This window comes from Falco punctatus, assembly GCF_963210335.1.
Source record: "Falco punctatus genome assembly, chromosome: 7".
NCBI classification, from domain to species: Eukaryota; Metazoa; Chordata; class Aves; order Falconiformes; family Falconidae; genus Falco; species Falco punctatus.
In genome coordinates this window covers 680,447-701,163 of record NC_137587.1, presented here as the reverse complement: position 1 = coordinate 701,163, position 20,717 = coordinate 680,447, and the positions used below count along the sequence as shown (strand labels likewise).

Sequence of the window (20,717 nt, the reverse complement as noted above, 5' to 3'; positions counted from 1 at the left end):
GATTAGCAGTCTAAGTGTACCACAAATTGTCAGAACGATACGCAAGTGGCAGTCTGGAAATCATCCTCCATCACACTCATGACTAGCCCATGGTCACCCCAAACTGTGGGTTCCTGATATCTGTCCTATCTTTTCCGATGTGGCAACCATGTTGGAAACACAGTATTGTTTCAGTGAACTGTAATCTACCATCTTACCTGCATTTTCTTGACTTCAGGGAAGTCCCCTGCTGAGATATGGTATTCCCTTTGCAGCTGGATATAGATCTCTGGTAATCTGCCGATCAGCTCCTTCTTCTTGTTCTCTTTTCCAAATACAGAGGGCATTTCTTTTTTCAGATGGCTGATGATGTAAGCGTGAACCTAAGGAGCAGCAAAACTGAAATCAAGGCTACCGTTTATCTACACTTAACATTAGTGTTCTTCACCCAAGTCATAAAATAAACGAATGTTTCCGTAAGCTCAAGGAGAAGATAGCAACAATTGTTTCTGGAGCTTCATGTTTATATGAACAGTTATCAACCAGCCTTTGCTGCTTTCAGCGCTCCTTTCAGGGGCAGAAAGAAAGCAAACATTTAAAAGAAATACATACGCACACTTGCTGTTTAAGGAGAAGCACAGTACAGCATTCTATCAGCACCAACAGTGAGAGAAAAAGCAACGCCCCAAAACCGTATCCTGATACTATGTGCACAGATCACACACAGGGCACATACTGGTCCATCTGCCTTGGTGGTAGAGATTTGTAATTCCATTTGCCTTGCCAGTTATTGTGGGAAGCAATGGGAAAACGCCTCAAGTAATCCAAGCATACTAAGTGGCAGGGCTATCTAATTGGAAGTGACACTGCATTCCTACCTATTTACTCCCAGAAAAGCGAGTACCTGTAGTCTGCATTTATGCAGCCACCAGAGGATGAAAGCAGTCAGTGTACTGTAAGAACAGCATGCCATGGCTGCCTTGCGAAGCCTTAGGGAGAAGTAGAGTCTTTCCAGTGTATAAAGACAGGCATTAATTTAGGACAAGTACTAAAACACATCAGTACTTGCAGAGGTCTTCGAGTTTCCCACCTGCCACCAGGATAATCCAGCACCGCCATCAAAACGCCCATCCTGCCCATGCACCCTCCTTCCACCCTTCCCCTGAACCATTCATGTCTTCCCCTTGGCACCCTCCCACCAACTGTCACCACCAAAAGGATCTGCTTGGCCACGGTGGGTGATCTGGCCCAGGACAGAAACAGCAGTTGCACTTCTTAACTGAGGTGAGTTCAGGTATTCCGTTTTGTGTGGACACTGATACTCGTTCTGTGCAAAGGCAGATTTCTTTTAGAAGCGATGCATACTATCACAATTTGACATAATCAAACTGCTTTCCTGAGCTCTGACCCAGCCAGGACCACTGAAGTCAAATGACCTCCACAAGAGAATAAATCTTTACAGAACTCACATTCTTCTTCATTAAAAAAAGGATGCACCTGTTCCCAGAACAGAAGCTACTTACAATTCTCACACACATACACACAGACAAAAACACATTAAAAAATAAGAACCTTTACCAAACTGCTGAGTGGTAAAAAGCTGCTGTTTTGAAGACTAGGGGAAGACAGACTACCACAAAAAAGCATCAGTAGGAAAAGCGATTACACAGGCGTGGTGTAAGTATAATACTTAATACCTACCAAAACACAATAGAGAATGTGCCTTATAGTATCCTGTACAAAGCTTACACAATCTGTACAGGGGAAGTGCTCTCCCATTCCTTTCCTTACTTATTTAGGAGGCTTACTGGAAAAGGGGAAAAAAACCTCTTTGTTTTTAAAGAAAAACAATGCAGACAGTTTGTATTTACAAGTCTCCAATCACAACTTTCACACAGAATTAACCCCTCATATCTAAAAAAAGTGCATGCATTTTAATTGTACATAAACTTAAATTTCTACAGAGGAAAAAAAACGAACACCAGAAAGAAGCAGGGTTTCTGCATAAACCCATTAATTTTTCTAATAGGGTATATTTGACTATTTCTCCAGAATGACAGAACCGATTCTAAGAGAGTTTATAAATTACTATAAGTAATTTTATGGATATTAAGATAATACTTCTAGCAAAACCAGAAAAGTATGTTTACAAGCACTAACAGTTGCACGTATGTATGTTAAGTGGTCTAAGGTCTGCCAGTATGCACATGTGTTTCTTGTAGATAAGAACAGTTCTGGTCTTTGAAATGAGATAGTGAGTCACAGGACTTAAAGAAAAAAAAACCCAAACAACACACACTAATGCCTAAATTTCACAGTAAGTTAACAGTTTGCTTTTGGTTACTGCACACGAGATTAAGAACAGAGTGGCATCGAAATAGGACCCCAAAAAAGTACCATGCAATGCTGTCAAAAATTATTTTTGAGTGTCAGTACTTTAATTTTAGAAGATACTAAGACAACACTGGAAAAATTACATTGCTGCTTTCCTGCAGATAAACAGTTTATTCCCCTTCCACAGCTGTCTAATTAGCATGCCCCACGCGCATTGCATTTTGTATTCAGCTTTATCCATTTTTATTTTACATTACATAGTAATACCTAAAGACGATTCACCTAACACTTTTCCACTTTCAAAATTACTCTAACAAATCAAAGCAAAAAGCTGCCAACAACACCGACAAGACATTGTGATCATAGCAACTTTTAATACAACATCAACAGTTTTAAACTCAGTTTTAAACCGAACTTTCAAAGAATCAACCGCTGCAGGGTGCCCTAAAGCTCAGACCACCAAAAAAAAAAAAAAAAAAGCATATCATTATATTCTGAGAGTTAACTAAGCTGACATAGGAAATTATATACAACCCCAAATGATTACTCTTATATCAATATAAGTGTAAGACCTCTTCCTTTTTGCTTAGAGGTACACATGAAAATGTGTTTCAAGACAACTGCATTAACTCAACTCACATTCTGTTTGATAACTGCATAGGAAATAGAATTTTTTACTTGTACCACCAGCTTTCTCCCCAAGTACTTCTGCGGTTAGTTTTCCTCCTCTTCCAAACTTCCAAATGACAACTCTAATTCTTGAATCACCAATTTTCATTTTGTTCTTGAGCTTTTCAAAACAAGCAGATTAGCAGTGCTTTTAACTATTATTCTAACAGTAGCTGCAATACTACAGAAGAAACTCACTGCAGAATCAGAGAAACAGGCAAAGAAACGTTTCAGACTGCAACCAATGCTTATTCTAGTGAGGCTGTCAGAAGAAAGGACAGATGAAGCTAGCATTGTTAAGCCAGGAGTCTGAAGATTAGTGTAAAATATGACCAGAAGGTTTTACAAATAGGTAGTTAAAACTTGGTGACAATTCACAAAGCTTTGAAGTGACATCCACTCAAAGATAACTAGAGACCTATCAAAAAATTAAGTAAGTCTCCAAATGTCAGCTGTAGACAGTCACAGTGTTGTCACACACAGCCTGCCCATGCACACTAGTGACTGTAAGCTGCACGCACTGCATGCACTCCTCCAGAGCCAAAAGCAAACGGTGACAGGAGCTACCCACACTACAGCGGGACACATAACTCATGTTCCTGCATAAAGAGAGATAGGTTTTTCCAGATACGGTAACAAAAAGTCTGTACCACCCAAGTGTCTCTGTGACTGGGAACAAAGAAGATACAATCTGAGAGGCTCCAGAGTTTCAATCTAATGCACAAGCACCTCTTCATTTGATCATTTCTCTGTGCTTCACTGAGAGCGAGGTTTTTAATCAGTCTTGTATTCCAGGATATAATATAATGCATTTAGTCAAAGTGTTTTTCCACAGCAGTTGATTGACAGTATGCATTAAGGCATTAATGTGCAAAAAAGCATATGGAAGGTTGCATGTGTATAGTTTTCGTTTTCCTCTTTGGGTTTTTGGTGGGGTTTTTTTTGAAGTGTTCTCTACATAACAACTATTGTTAAAAAAAAAAGTGGTTTATCGCCAAAAAGTCACATTGAAATTACCTCACTACAGTGTCATTAAAAAGAGAGAAAAAAAACCAACCTCCCCTAGCAAACAAACAATAGCTTTAATGGCCTAAAAAGCATTAAATCCCTTCTCTAAAGTTAGGGAGTCATCCCAGTACCAGTCTCTATTTCCTCCTACTTGCTTCTGTATCCCGAGTACCTCTTTCTTGAAAAATGGACAATTTTATCCATTTGCTGAAAAACACACAGTTTATAGGTAGATAAAGACTGGGAAGGGTGAGAAAGGACACACTGAAAGAGACAGAAGAGACTGTTAATTTAATTAATTTAGGTTTTTTAATCTTTTCTTACCTTTGCAAGTCTTGCCCTCTTAATGAGATCATTGAGTTTTCGCACAGCAGCCTTCTGCGGGAGACTCTGGATATCCTCGAAAAGATCCTGTGCTTCAGCTTCAAAGAGTCTTCGATTCTCTGTGTTTCGGAGAGGATGGGCCCAGAATGAGCCAATGTAGACCCGCAGCACCTCTGGAGTGTTGATCACCTTTCCCAGGGACCACATGAGTGCACCGTAGACCCTCATCAGCTGCTGTGTGTCCACTTGGTCAGCCTTATTAAGCACCACTCGAATCTTGTCATCCTGGCCCCGGAATGATTTAATAGCCTCTGAAAACTCATCTGATATATCCAGCTTATGGGCATCAAAAAGCAGGATGATGCGGTCGACCCTCTCAGCAAACCACTGGAGGACTTGGCAGAAGTCATAGCCTGAAGGAAGAATACACTGTTACAGTCCTACCACTCAGAAAAGCAAGTCTCAGAGAAGGTAGGGCTAGGGACAGAACAAGGGGTCATAGCATCTACCTGGGGAAAAAGAGGTCGTGGACCCCCTGGAGCGGACTGCCTGTGGACAATGAGGTCAGGACAACTGTACCCTGCATTTCCTTGGACCAGCCTCACTATTATTTCTTTTAAAATAATTTTTAAAAAGCCTTTGTTTTTTTATCACTGCTCTCCTCTCAACCTTGCCATCCATCTCTTATGTTGCTGTCTTCTGTGCTGCTGTGAGTTACTGTCTCACACACATGCTTGCCACCTCCCAGGAGCTCCGGCTCCAGCAGAGCGCCCAAGCCAAGCAGGTTGGTGGGGCTCTTACCGCAAGCTCTCTTCACCACTGCTAACACTGGCCACTTCCATAGCACTGCCTCTCTGTACTACGAAGGAAAACAGGGCAGGTGCAGCACTCCAGTGTAAGTCTGCAACTGAATTTTGTATTTTAAAACCATTTCCAAACTTATCTCTCCTTGCATTTTATTTCTACCACAGCAGCCTCAAGAGATAGAACTTAGAAGTGATGTGCCTGCTTTGCTGATGGCTTTGGGGACACCACATGCTACAGAACACAAGCAGTGACCTTCCTGATCATCTGAAGCAAACTTTTTGACATTCTAAGGGAAGGCCTAATCATAGCACTTGTCCTAAGGCTTTTTAAGCACAGCTGGTACCTAAATCCACACAGCAAACAGTATTCAGGAACTCCTTATTTAAAGGTGACACATAATCCACAGAGAGTCACTGCTAGTGATGTGGCATTGGGCTTGGCAAGGATGTGACTCATCTTGTTTGAGTAAGGAACAGCAAGGTATGAGCTGGGAGCTGGCATCCCACCCCTCCTCTTAGAAACAAATCAGAACTAAAAGAGGAAGCAGTCAAAATGCTTTTTTTAAATTAAAAATTATTAAAATATATTAAAAAAATATAAATTATTTTAATTTTTTTTTTTAACTTTACTGGTGTAAAGTTAACCCAAACAGAATTGACAGGTTTGCTCCTAGCAGCATATACTTAAAATTCCAACAGCAAAGAAAGCTCAGTTATCAGGGAGCCCTCCAGGGTGTCTTTGGTAATTTCTCAGCTGTGCAAGAAAACTTCCAATCCCCCAGCAAAGAAAACCCACTTAGACTAGTCATATATGATCCAGTTACCCATACACTTCGTACATCTGGTCCAGACACAAGAGAAACTCTTCACCACTCCTCATTCTTCCCTAGCATCTTTGAAACAGTATAAATAAAAGGGTTTGGGGACACTGTGAAGCTGCTTAGCTTTTCTTAAAACAATGCTGGTTCAATCAAGTCATGATTCATTTTACCTTCAAGTTGTTTGTCTTTAACAGGGAACACAAAAGCAAATCAGCTTTCTTTGCTTTCCAGCAGAACCTGACTAGGGCCAACATTAAGAAAAGCAGACACACACACAAGAATAGGGGGAAATGGTGAGCTCCAGATTTGTCATAGAGCACACTCACACATGTTTAGCAACACAGGAAAGTACTGTCTTAAACCTTTTGCTGAAAAGCAACAGATAGCACACGAAATAAAATCCAGAAATTCTAGTTAATAGTTAAAAAAATGCCCTCAGTTACCAGTCCTCCCTGTCCCATCTCCCCTCCCAAAAAAGAGATCATAAAACTTCACTAAATATCTTGCACAGGCATGTCAAACTGAAAGGAGAGGGCTATATTAAAAAGGTGTTACTAGGATCCAAAAGGATGCAGGTCAGACTCCTTAACCGGCTATACACACACACATAGAAAAAAAAAAAAAAAAAAAAAAAGGCAGCCAACAATCTTTCCTATTAAAAGGATTACTTTGTAAAGAATGCAAAACCCAGTCCCCCTCCAGATAACGCTGCTCTGGTGCTTTCATACGTTCTTTACTGCGACCAGTTCCTGAAAGGCTGAATGCAAGATGAAAGGTGGGGGCAAGGAGGAAAGCTGTACAAAATACAGCTGGAAGAAAATGCTTCTCACTTTACACTAACAATCTAATCAAAACCCGTATGAATAATTTACCTTTATAAAAATTTAGCAGGAAAGGGAGAAGGGAGATCTTGTATGTCACCTGCATGTAACAACATAGATTTGTGCACTGTTGCAACCGAGTATGCAGCAACCTGTTCAGATTTCACTCATGTTGAAGAAAATATGCTTGAAAATAAATACGTAAAATTGCAAAATGAGGCAAGTTAAATTCTATTAAGTTTTCCACAAACAGATATGTGAGATGATGACTTATAAGGCTGGTTAAATTAATATATAAATTCCCACCACACAGTTGATGGATTTTGAACTGTAGAAACAATTATACAGTCAACAACTGCATGTTAACTAGCAATAAATTTGTTTAAAACATAAATTAAATATTTATGAAGCATTTGCTTTGAGAAAGAGAAGTCCACTTGCTGAAAATGGGTAAGAGAAAGACCTCAAAAATACCTAAAAAATATCTATTCATTTTAATGAAAATTGGTCATTAGAAGCAAACTTATTTTACAAGCAGATTCAGTGGTTATACATTAGAGTATATCCAAACTACGGAGAAGCGATATATGGCTGAGTAATTCAGAACTGAGACACAAAGCATTTATTTAGGATCCTGTCACAAATAGTACATGTATGCGGATTGGGGCTTTTAAAGTTGAGCCGTGCTAAGTCAACACTGATCACCTAAGAAAACTTGACCAAAAACATTTGGTGTTGATACTTCTCAGTTCCTTGCTGCTCTTCTTCAAAGGTTGTTGTTTCTTCAAGGGTTTGTTCCCAGTGACTGGTGCCAGCAACTGCGCATCCAGCCTGAGGACCTGCATCTCACCAGGTACAACATCTATTTGCAAATGCATATTAGAAAGACATAAATCACCCTTGTATCCAGCTAAGTGACAGGGGAAAGCTACGATCCACCAGCTGCACTGCTGAGCTCTTGAGCTTGTCCCAAGCTGCACGGAGGGAACAAGCTGGTGCCTCCAACAGAAACGCAACTGTTAGGCATCAGTAACAGGCTGGGCAGAGACTAGGGGAGAACAAAAGGAAACAATGTGGGAGAGAGAAAAAGTTGGAGAGAAACTGCATGTGATTACCAGCCCTTAACACTGATGAAAGCAATGATGATGAGCCTACATGTGTCATTAGCACAGGGCAAAGTACCAGCCCCGTACAGGACAGACACCAGTCACACTCAAAGCTACAGCTCTGCCGCTGTGCAGTACTAGCGTGGGTCAATTTTAAGTGCCAGTTAGTAATAAAGATTTAAACAAACAGCAGGCTTTCCCTTGTGGGTGCAAGGTGAGTAATTTCAGACTTGCCCTAACACCATCTCCCAAAGCCTTTGCAACTCAGAAAGCAGTAAGGGAGACTTGATGTGCTCCACCCATCCTCTCTGAGCTCAGACAGTATGTCCAGTTCTTCCACCCCTGGGGCTGGCACAGGAGAGAGGTGCACCTCACGTGAATGCTGCGATGAGGGGCCTCCAAGCTCAGAGAACAGTACCCACTTTACCAGATGTATCAGGTGGGCAGAGCCCTGGGGTGATCCCACCTGCCACTGCTGTCTACAAACCAACCAACCACGGACACAACACACAACTCAGACGTGCACAAGAGCAGCCTTTCCCCCCTGCCTGACCTGCGGTTCTTCTAATGCTTTGCCACAGGTGAGTGTCTAAACTTCCCAGTCCTTCAAAAGGAGCTCAGTCCCACACAGAAAGATGCACTTTTTGCTGTCCAGGGTGAAAGTTTCCAGTTCCATTAATGAAAGCCTGTCTCAGTCCAGCACTCCTGGATAATACTCTTACTGCACTCCTGTTGGTAAAGTAATCCAAAGGAGAATGTGGTGTCCCACTGCAGGGGAAAGCCTGATACAGTGCTGCAGCTACATACGTCACCTTACTTAAACCATGACATTTTCACAAGCCAGACTGAACTGAGAAAATTACCTGTATTTGAGTAACTCCAGTTTCTAAAAATACAAGCTAACCATATCCTCCATTTTCTTCTGAGCTTTCTCCATATTTCTTAAAACCCTTGCATTCATGCCACTCAATCATGAACCAACCTCCCCTCTCCTTTCTAAAAGCAGTTCCTCCCTGCGCCCTGCCAGACATCGCTGCTGCTTCCTCCTCTCCTTACGCTCATTGTTCCTTCCAAATCTTGCAGACCACACGCACATTTCTGTCTGACGTGGGCTTTGTGAATGTCAGCAGTGATGCTGCAGAAGCAGCACAGGGACGGGCATTGTCTGACTGGGGACAATGCTGGCACACGTCTGCACATTCCCCTCCGGCCACTCACACAGCCCCTGGACTGACAGGCAGGAAGCTTCTGGCACATCCTTCTGCCGGCAACATGAGCAGGAAAGGTGCATCAAGAGAGACAGCTTTGAATGTCGCACTCTGTATATTCTTGACCCTTCAGAAAGCGATCAACTCCTTCATCCACAGCCTGGATGCTTTCCAGAGTTATAAATAAAATACACTGGGAAGTGGTGGATATACTGTATTTTTTACATAGTCCCTTTACTGTTTTCCTGCATTTTAAAACTTAAAGTTAACACATTGGATTCCTTTCTTGATCTCAGAAGGCTTCATCTTACTCCTAGTGATACCTGTCAAATTCTGTCATTATACAGGTGTAATGCCCATTCATAGGTGAACAGGTAAGCAGTTGCTCATGGCAAGAAGGAAAAAACCCACAAACAGCAAAGAGTGAAGGTTTTACACAGAGGGCCTGTAATGTTATTCTTCCATCAAACACATTAAAACACCACCAGTGAGAAGTTGCTGCTCACAAATGTTAGAAATAAGATAAACTTCTAGAAAGGTATTTTAAAAACTCAAATATGACCAGACACCAATAATATGCAGAATAGAAAGCATCTAAGAATACTTATCAGGTGTTATTCAATGTCATATTCCATTACTGGATTATGAAAAAAATCTCACCTTGTATATACTATTTAGAAAACAGCAGCAAGATTCGTAAGAAAAAAAAAGTTTAAGAAAGAAATAGAAAGAAACCAAAAGCTTAAAAAGCCTACTGAACTATAAAATTTTGAAATAAAAAATTGTCAAACTGTCTGAAATAAATTCTGAAGAATCATTCTGTATATTTAGAGCTTTCCTAGCAAGCACAGAAAAGCATCCCTGTGTTTAAGTCTGTAATTGTCTTCACAGTGAAAGGCAATGGCAGTTCCCATAGCAGAGCACACCAGCTGCAACCTTTTTCAGTGAGAAGTTGCTAGTCAATTTAAGGGGTAACAGCACACAATTTGTAGGAAAAAAAAAGAAGCTTTGCTGGACCAAAGAACCTTCTCTGACAGAGACATATTTAGGGACAGCAGAAAACATCTTGTAGAATCCTGCTTACATTTGCACGCAGTGATGTAAAAAGTAATCAATGCAATTCAAACTTCAAAACAGGCTAAACTAGACTTCTAGCATAAATATGTTAAAGTCAGTTCAGCCTCCTGCAGGAAGCAGGTCACACAGGCCTCGCTGTGTGCAGCACTGCAGGACAAGTCGTGTCTGTACTCCACAAAACCACCTGTATGGAAACTACACAAGCAGACCAGAAGTCGTGTACAGGAAATGTATCTGACTATGCAGTATTTCAGACATGGGTGAGCACAGTACTGCCTAATCATAACAGCGTGTAATAGGTCGATACAGCGACTTGTAGGTACTTCAGGTATGCTGATGCCCAAGTATATGAAACCTTAAACCTTGGCAGCAGTTGTCCTGCAAGCCCATGACAGAGACAACAGTGCTCTAAAGCTGACGCCCAAAACCTTATTTATGGTACAACCACACTGCTTAAAGCTAACAGCATACAGGACAACCACACCTGTGATGAAAGAACTACACCAAGTTAAGTATTCAAGACAACCTTTAGTACATTGGAAAAAATTCATGTAATGCAATCTAGTCAATTTAAAGCCCATGAAACAGGTGAGAGTTTGAGGTTATCACTGAGCACTTGTCAACTTAGGTTAAAATCCACCATATCAAAGGCCAGGCCAGCTAGGCCATAGAAACAATTGATAAGGCACAAACAATCAAGAAACACAATTTCTGAACAATAAAGGAACAGCAGTCATATGTTTTGTTAAATCATGAGAGCTATTCTAGATAGCAGTGAAGAGCCACAGTCCCTTAAGGAATGCAGGGCTACCAGTGAAACACTGTCTGGAGCGAAACACAACTCTGTCCCACACGTCAAGGCTGGGACTTCCGCAGCAATCCCTAATGGTGTTGAATTTTGTCACGCAATTGTTCACTTTTTCAGCAGCATATTTAATATGATGCTTTAGTTTCCTGCTTATTTCCTGTTTGTTTCCATGCTGTTCCAAAAGTGGTAACAGATTCTTGAATGCTGCCCAGCATTATTTTCCCTTGATTTAACAAGCAGAGAGGGGGAAAGATGTGGATTTCAGCTCCCTTTTCCTCCACCAAGAAAAACTAAGCACAATGGAGAAGTAGGAGATTTAAGACATCTCTGATTTTAGCAGACACTCTGTGTTACCTGCATCTTAAACATTTTTTTAATTTCTTAAGAGAAGATTTTTCAGGATTAAAGATCATCAGTTACACAGTTGTTTATTAGTGCCTAGAAATAAGAGTGCCAACATGCAGTGTTTGTTTTACTGATCTGGTTGAACAACATTCAGGCTTTTGATTGCACAGATGTTGAGCACATCTCTACGAGTTCACCAATATATCACATACAGGAAAACACAGGTTTCTTGCCATGATGAACACCTTGCCTGACTGTAAAAGCAATAAAGAGGACAAAAGACTCACATTCTGTCACTAAACAAAGAATCCAGAAACATCTAGTAGGCCAGTTTACTAATCAAGCACAGTTTACGTTACAGTCCTAAGAAGTTAGTCTCTTAGTCTGTCAGTGCAATGTAAAGACAAGACTGTGCTTGCACAGGTACCATATATGGCACTCATACTCAAAAAATCCCAGGTGTGATATGTTAAAGAATTGATTATTTCCCCTCCCACAGATGTGAAACACACATTTCCATTCTTAAGCAAAGGTCTGAAAACAGAGGGCAGCATAAACCACATAATGGATCACTACCATTTACAACTTCACAGAAATCTCTTGACATGCACTTAAATGCAGCTGAAGGAAATAAGAAGTTATTTACATTACACTGTTTCAATAGTTTCTCAAAGACAGGTTAATTTCTTAAAACAGCACATTAAAAACAGTGTTCAGTTCATTGTAGCATTTTTGATTTATTAAATATTCTCATTCCCTCCTCCTCCTGCTACCTTAACTCTTTTGACTGAAAATTATATTATGGCATGACCAAGCAACCTTAAGAAGCAACACTAGCAGCTGTGCCTACAATGAAAGCAACTTTCTTATAGATCAACCCCCTCAGTTTTTAAACTTGACCAGCTTGAAGAGCTATAGCTATCATGAAACATTTCTTCATTAGCTTCAGTAGTATACATCAGAGTCTTTGTGGAAAGCAATTAAAATGATGGAAATAAGGATTTTTCTCAACAGATCATGCAACCATAACCATTTGCAGCCATAGCAGGACAATAAAAATCCCACCCCCCAGTTTTCAAGAGAAAAAATTCCAAACCCTACATCCAGCCTTAAAACATGGGTCTAATAGGCCTTGTAGTAAGAAAGTTTGGGGCACACCACCACTCAATACCACTAAAACAGGCCCCCAACAGATTAGGATGATGACTTGTCCCATACAGCAAAAATAGCAAGCTCAGTTATTTGCAAGCCCTGCAACTCACCTCTGCTGATGCGCTGCTTCTCTCCAGAAAGAATGCCAGGGCTGTCAATAATACTGATGCTCTTCAGTACCTGGTTAGGTAACTGGGAACACATGAACCTGCAGGAAGGAAGGAGAAAAAAACCCAACAAAACATTAACAAGAGCTCTAGCTCACATGTACTGTCCCTTGAGAGCTCCCCTTTATGTACCTGCTTTTAGAAAGACTCGAGTGAGATTTAAAGAAAAAATAATAAAATTCTGACTTCCTACTGAACCCATATGTCCAGTAACTGTTTTTGTTTAAGAAAACAAAATGTAAACAGACAGCTTCTCACAAAAAACAAATCACAGGAAAATCCTCTAGAGCCACATGTCTAAGTGCTGATAAAAGTCCAAATTTTGCAAGAGCCAACAACACGGGCCATATACGCTACATTAAAAAGACTCCATAAAACAAATGTTTTGCTCAGACCAAAATTAGTATACACAAGAAACAACTCTTCATGTACAACAGCTTTTGCCCAAATTCGAAGAGATTTGAAGGACAAAGGAAGCAAGGCAGAAAGCCACACTGACAGCACGTTTGTACTCCGGCCCCTGGCAGTCACCCTCCGACCCACCCCCGCCTCTGACCTGCCAACCTCCCAGGCAGAGCTCACGAAAGGACTGAAAACAACCACGCTTCGCCCACAAACCTAGCAAAAGCGTTCATACCGCCAGAGCCAGCAGTTCCAATTACGTACAGCATGCCCTAAACAATAACCTTCTGCCTCTGTGGCGGGAGGCATATTCAGTGGTAGTGTTATGAAAAACAGTTCCCAAGGGCCCACAGTGCCGTGCAGAACACCTCAGGCACTAAATCTGAGCAGCCCTGATGCTCCTAGCATAGCTCACGACTGAAGACCTTGCCCTCCCTTCACCATGAGCTGCCTGCAGGAGATTTGCATAAGCCTTAATCGCCTGACCTGGCAGCAGCTGAAGGCCCTCCCGGGGGCCACAAGATGGCCGCCCCTCCTCGCGCTGCAGAAGGCCCGTTACCTCCAGCGAGAGGGCATCACAGCAGCAGGTTCTAGCCATGCCAAAGCAAACTAACTTCAAGAGCAGCAATAATCTGAGTTGGGAAGAGTTCAGGCAGTCAAATACGGCATAGAAAAGGAAGATACATCAAAATTCGGAAGCTGCTGTGGGACGGTTAATGACCCAGCTGATTCAACGGAAATCAGGAAGAGTAAAATAATCCTTACACCTCGCTTCATCTTGTTTTTCAGGTGACCTTGTAGCAATGAGCCTGAACAAAAGCACACAGCATCCCATCTTGGGTACAAAAGAACAGCAGCATCAGCTACACCTCTCCCTTAAACCCAGGGTGGAGTAGGTGGGGAAGCAGCAGCCATCTCAGCCTGATTAAACCTGAGGGTACATAAACAGCACTCTCCTTTTGGGGTGTTGTTTTTGGTTTGGCTTTTTATTTCTTAGTGGAACACCAGGTGTAGAAAATACCACGCATCTGAAGCAAACTCTTCCACTAAGGCTTATTTTTTACTAGCTTAAGAGATGCTTCTGAAAGAGCAGTGAGGTACTATTGAGTAAAATAACGTTTTTTGAACTTTCCAAAACCTAAAGGAGACACTACGTTAAAGCAAACACATTTTCTGGAAGTATAGTGGATATGCATAAGGGACAAAGAAAATACATTTGACGATGTCAGCCATTACCAAAATAACACATCACTAGTAGGTACAACATGAAGTAGCTTTCATAAATTTGGAAGTGTGAAGGCTGGATTTTCACATATGTTTTTTTCTTATCACTTTATTACAACCCTAGAAAGCCCAGTGCTTGTTTAGTATCACTGAGATGCTTCTAGACCTATCTTATAGGAAGACGGGCACCATTATTTCAGCTGAACAATACGGCAGTATTTTCCCTTTGCATCCAATTAGGCATCACCAGAACTGGGACAGCTGGAAAAGACAGTGTAAGAAAAGAGAACTACAGGCCTCAGAATGTAAAGAAAATGCAGTCTCCGCAGCAGTCGCTAGTGGCAAAGGGAGGAGGAAAGTATATAGGAAAAGGAAACCCAGAATTACCTGGCTGTAGCTTTTAGAATATATCCATGATGTAAAGACAACACATCGGTTAAAAAAAGTATCTTACATCAAACTAATATTTCAGACAACTTAAAACTGTAATCCTAGCTGTATTTGAATATCTCTTTTTGACATTGAGACTTGGCTCTGACCCACTACTTCCTGTATGACCTGCATGAAGTGTCATTTTAAGTGCTGCATCATCAAAAGATAAACTACATACTGCCTACCTAAATGACAACAGACCTTAACAGAAAACGCATTACAAAAATAATTGTGTGAATGAGATCACTGTAACTGCTTGTGACACATTAGACCTTTGATCCTGTCATGTTTTTCATGTTATGATAAAACGATCGTTAGAGAAAATGAGCAGTAATAGTCTATCCTTGCAAAAATTAGTTACATTGTTTGCAAAAATGAAATCAACAACCTTGTAATCATCTGTTGATTTTATATTTTTTTTTTTAGATTAACTTTAGATGACTCAAAGACTCTAGTAAAAATTTATACTCCTTTTTGTGTCCATTCAGATACCCATTGGAACAGAGCAGGACCACGAGTTTCTTCTCAGCAGCACCAACTTATTTCTGTGATCTTCTGGTATGCTGCAATATTCTTTCCTCACTTTAACTAGCATCCAAGGGCACACTAGGTCCTGTCCCCACCTCCTTCACCCCCTGCTTTCCTTAAAAGTACTCAGGAGAAGTAAGAGACAAGTTTCTATACTCAGGAGCCTTACAGAGACATCCATCACAAGCAGTGAGATACAGGAGAAAATACGAAGGGGTCAGGGGAAAAAAAAAAGAGGCAAGGTAACATCAATAAATTAGTACAGCTAATTAGTAAGTACAAGCCTTGATGGGTGCTATTTTGTTTTTAGTTTCTCCATTACCTCAGTCACTATTTCCTTTCATGTTACATTTAGATGAAAAGGTCACCAAACTTTGCAGTCTAAGCATCCATAGCCTTAAATTCTTCCATAAAGCAAAACACTAGGATTGGGAAATAATAAAAAAAAAAAAGTGGGGGCGTCAGAAAAAGAGCGTAGGGAAAAATCTATTAACACAGGAGTGAAAAATGTAATATTGGGTATAAAGGATTTTCTGCATGCCAAATGAGAGGAGACAAAGTAAAATATGTAGTACCATTGCAGGTAAGAACAGGGGAAGGTAACTCAAAGATACTGAACTGAAGGCCAAGATATTTTCAACTAGGTGAAGTCGGATAGAGAAAGGAGCGAACAAGTTTTTAAAAAGCAGCAGTATGATCAGAGTGGCAGACCGAGGGTGATACTAGGGAAATATAAGCACCTAGATCTTCACTGCAAAACTAAGGAGCGAATGTGACTGTTGGGGAAGATCAGGCCGCTCACAGCACTGCAATGTAACAGCATCACAGTCACCACAAGAACTGGAATAATTTGGGCAGTTATTTTGGATGTACATCTTTTTAGCTAGCAAATAATCTTGCTTGCCTAAGATTCAGGACCTGACACAAATAGCTAGACAGATGATTTAGCCAAAAAAATTATGCGCATGCCATGCATCCAAACACAGCATTATTACATGTTGCGTGTAAGTACTTGAATATTGTGCAAAATACGATTTACAGTACAATTACATTAACTTTGTGCACAGAGCACAATGGTGGGAAAAGAGAAACAGAATAATGATTGGCGGACAGGACTTCATCAACAATCTCACAGAAAGGGATCATGGACCACAAAATTATTAATTAAAATGGGACTTGGCTGCAGCTTCCCACAGTACATACGCCTATCTCTCAGCAAAGCGATAGCCAAGCCAACTATAAGCAGCTACGAACTTTCTTCTGTGAATAAGCACAGCAAGAGATAAGACTTGATGAACTTTTAACACATATGCCAGTGTTTATCAGCCAAACAGGAAAGTTTATTGTTAAAAGAGAACCAATTTAGATTAATTGGCTTAGAAAGACAGGCCTCGGTGTCAAATACAGGAAAAAAACAAGCGGATTTCTCACACAATGTGAACAAAGTTATTAATAACTTTTAACTGGAAATATTTAGGCTGCTGCTTAAGTTACCTACAGCAGAACTCACGGCTTCTGAACAACTCTTCCCTTTTTTGCAAATATGCAGTAGCCATTCAGAAACTAAGACTATCATCCTGGTCTATGGGACTGCGTGAAGACAAGCCAGTCAATATTTAACACTTAACAGTTGAGTATGTATTTATGCAGAAGGCGTATTCAAATACTCTCCATTCTTCTAGACCTTTTTACATATCCCAGCAATTCACAATTTTAAAGAGCTACACCAAGACCTCTGGTGATACCAGCAGAAAAGAACAAGACAGCAAAGGGAAAATATTTTTTGCCTTATTTTGGACAGTAGTTTTTAATAATAGTACTCATCTATCAGTTTTATTGAGCAGGAGAATTTGTGCCCAAACTGATCCTAAGTTCCAGCTAGTGTAATGCCTTATAAACAAGTCAGCTGGTGGAGCGTTTCAGCAATTCTCTGTGAACTGCTTTTAACAATGATTTCTGTTCAGATAACTGAATATATCTGTGGTAGTGCTACCACACCCTAGTACTGCCTTTTTTTTATTTTATTTTTTATTTACATGAACTGCCACCACTCCTGCTTGTGTTTGAATATTTATTCTATGCTGTGCACAAGAAATACAGTAGAAAAAGCTTAGTAAAAAACCTTGATGCTTGGAGATGGTATCAAGCAGAAATTTAAACATAAAAATCATGACAGCAAGCAAACAGATCTCACCTGTTCAGGAAAGCATTTCCAAAGCGGCTAAGTTTGCGGAATGGCTTCTTAGGATCAACAACTAGGGCATTTCCAGGAATGCTTCCTTCTGAATCTCCATACATCACAGCAATAAAAGAATCCGTGGTGGGCTCTGGACCGATCCGCATTCCTGGAAAGTCTTGTTCAAGCAGGTATCTAAAGATGGGGAAAACGTAAAGTAACAGAATGAATGACTGGGAACTATGGCAAAAGCAAATACCTATAATTTGCTTGAAAATACTCAAGGATACACACACTTTAGAATAATAAAAGTACATTTTTCCTGCATGACATTAACTGGGTGGGAGAACAAAAGAAGAACTGAATTTCAGTTTTTGATCCCAGTGCTGTAGTTTACACTACAAGACACTGCTGCTTTTGTGTGTGTTATCAAGCCTAGCAAGTGCTGCTGATACTAAAAAAGGAGCGGTTTGAAACAGCACATGAGCAGCATCAGTTTGCTGATAGATCGAACCCTTTGATTAACTCAGTATGCTATTTACTAGTTTCAACTCATCTTACCCAGGCAGAGATAAGACAGTTATGAGATAATACAGTTAAATCTGTTTGGGAGTGAGGAAAGGATTTTTTCCTTTTGACTTGCATATCAAAAAGTAATTGTTAACTTAAGTCAGACCTGCAGAACTTGACACCTAACAGTAAAGTACTTCCAAGATGCACTGAGTCAGGCAGCGCTGCACCAACAGAAACCATTTTGCATCTCCCTTTGATTAGTCCACTCAGATGCAGAGAGCACATACTCACAGGGTCAAGTCTGATACACCAAGCCGTAACTTTCCAGACAACAAGGTCTCAAATGAAGGACAATGTATTTAAATGCTAAAGCTTAATGGAACCAGAGCATGGATGTACAGAAAAAGACTGCCTGCATCCCTTCCTGGATGGCAAGTGAGAAGCAAAAGCAGCCCCAAGCCTCCACCTTACAACGCTCCTGCAGCCTACACTATGGTAACTGCCACTTTTCAAAAACAGCAGCAGACAACCCAGCTGAACTTGAAAGTTTGGGGGCAAGTTTTTCCTGAAAAAATATTTTTCTCTCCTCTTTTTAAGAAAAATGAGTGCTACTGTCCTCATTCACAACAGCACCATCTTGAAAATGTTCACCTCAAAACTAAGACCAAATTGTTTTCAAGTATGCTGTAGTGTGACATTACATGGAGCATTAAAATTCTCGAATAAAGTTCTCTCATACTTAACTGATTCCATGAGTTCCATGTCATCCTGGAGTTCTTAAGAACTCCTCACAATTTTAACCAACTATAATTTAATTTTTTACATAATCAAAGCTGGATTTAAATGAGAATTCTTCTTCAGGCACAGGTGATGGTCCTGCATCCAATGACAGCACTAATTAAGCTTGAGCACATCTATATTAACATCAGTCTTTGAGTAATAGGTTTGTTCTGGCCCTTAATCCAACAGCTCTATGCCTGTTCTGCTGTCATTTCGTAAACCAGTATTGATTTGAGAGGACTTGCAGACTACTGTTGCTGCAAAAAACATTCTGCAAATTGTCTTTAAATTCAGTGCCCAAACATTCACAGACTTTATAGATCAGGGCACAGAAGCTGAATTTAAGGAACTAAATACACACTACACATTTCAAAGATCGTTTTCCACTAGCCTTAGCAAACTGGCTCCCATCAGCTCAACCTATGATCTGGGAGACTTAAAGCATAGAACAGTTACTTACTTACATGAGGTTTCCTGCAGTTTTCTACTTCCAAACAAACTTTTTTTTAAAAAAAGCCAATGCTAAAAACTGTGAGAAAGGAGGCACGTAAGAACAGTCATGCCAGAACATGTCAAAGTCAATTTGTTCTACTTACAGAATAAGCTGTACCTAGTACACAGTAACAGGGAAATAACACTAGCCTCTCCCCAAAAGCAAAAAAAAAAACCACCATGGGTCTGCTGAACAATGCAACGGCCACCTCATCCTATGAAGTAGATCATGTAACAAAATGAAGACAAAACTGTTTTGACAGCTCAGCAGTTGAGCCCTTTACACATGGAAACCCAGGGCTTTCAGGTGTTACAGCAAACAGCTGAACTCCCCAACACTCAGAAGTGTGCTCCTGCCTCCTGATGGAACACCACAGCAGACTAGAGCCCTCTCTAACAGGATCCAAAAGCTAACTCTCAAGAGCCACTACTGTTTGCAGACTGGACTTATCCACAGCATTGTTTTTGAAAGATCAGTTATACTTTTATCTTCCAAAATAAGATTTTTTTTTAACTTGCCAAGATAAAACACTCCAAAGTCTCTCAATTCTGCTCTTCCTCACTGCCCATCTTTTAAAAGGGAAAGTATCTCTAAGATACTGGTAACCAAGTTATTTTCTTGACAGGAATGGTCATTCCCACACTTCTGCTGACAGAGGCAGCAATTCATAAGGTGGCAACCCATATGACAAGAAGTTCCCAGAGCAGCAAGAACGAACACTGTACTGAATCAAATGCACACAAGAGAAGGGCCAGAACTCAGGTCACAGAAAACTACCTGATGGGACCTGAATGCAGGATAAGACACCTCCACGGTAACAGGGTAATTGCTATCCATCATAAGCTTGTGAACCTGCCAGGCACAGCTATGGACATTCAGTGGTGGTGGCCTTTTAGATGGCTGAAAAAAAATAATCTCACGGGGTACTCATGAAGTTGCTGCACATGTATTACCTGCAGAATTTACAAACAGTTGGATGTATGGAACACCTTTCAGTACTTCCAACATCTGTATTTTCAGCTCAGAACCCAAAGTATAAATTCAGATTTGCTCCTTATTGAAATGACTAAACAAGAACAAAGCACTACTGAACTGCAATGAACTTCCAAGTTATTGTCACAGACGCAGCTTTAAAAACCAGGCGCTCATAGCGGTGACACCCCAGGAAGGCAAGATCTCCCTCAAAGCGCTGAGCTCCCCCCAGCCCCAAACAGTCACAGTACTGAGCCTGGTACAGCTATTCAACAGACACAGGAACCACTCTGCAAGGCAGGTATTTTCCATTAAGACTGCCTCACAGTTGCATACCAACAATCAGCACAGACTAAAATAAACCCTAGTTCTTGAGCAGTGGTTTTACAAGTTGTATTGTACTTCCTCTCAGCCTGAAAATACCAGTTTCACTTAGCCACACAGAAGGGATGAGCAGTTTTCTGTAAACTGAAAAGCTGCAAAGATTTTTGTACAGTATGCTATATTAACATAGGAAAATACCTGGATTTTCAGCGGGGAGAGAGTTCAAAAAGGTTTACAGGAAGAATGCT

General features: G+C 40.7%; 1 protein-coding gene across 1 annotated transcript in view; it reads right to left on the bottom strand.

Moving 5' to 3' along the window:
* EHD4 (EH domain containing 4) overlaps window positions 1-20,717 on the bottom strand; it is a 30,908-nt gene that overhangs the window by 6,043 nt on the left and 4,148 nt on the right. The window contains exons 2-5 of the mRNA XM_080394815.1: window positions 17,406-17,582; window positions 12,569-12,666; window positions 4,315-4,727; window positions 198-362 (exon numbers count right to left, since the gene is read on the bottom strand). Coding sequence (XP_080250941.1) covers window positions 198-362; window positions 4,315-4,727; window positions 12,569-12,666; window positions 17,406-17,582 — 853 coding nt within the window. The remainder of the gene's footprint in view (window positions 1-197; window positions 363-4,314; window positions 4,728-12,568; window positions 12,667-17,405; window positions 17,583-20,717) is intronic.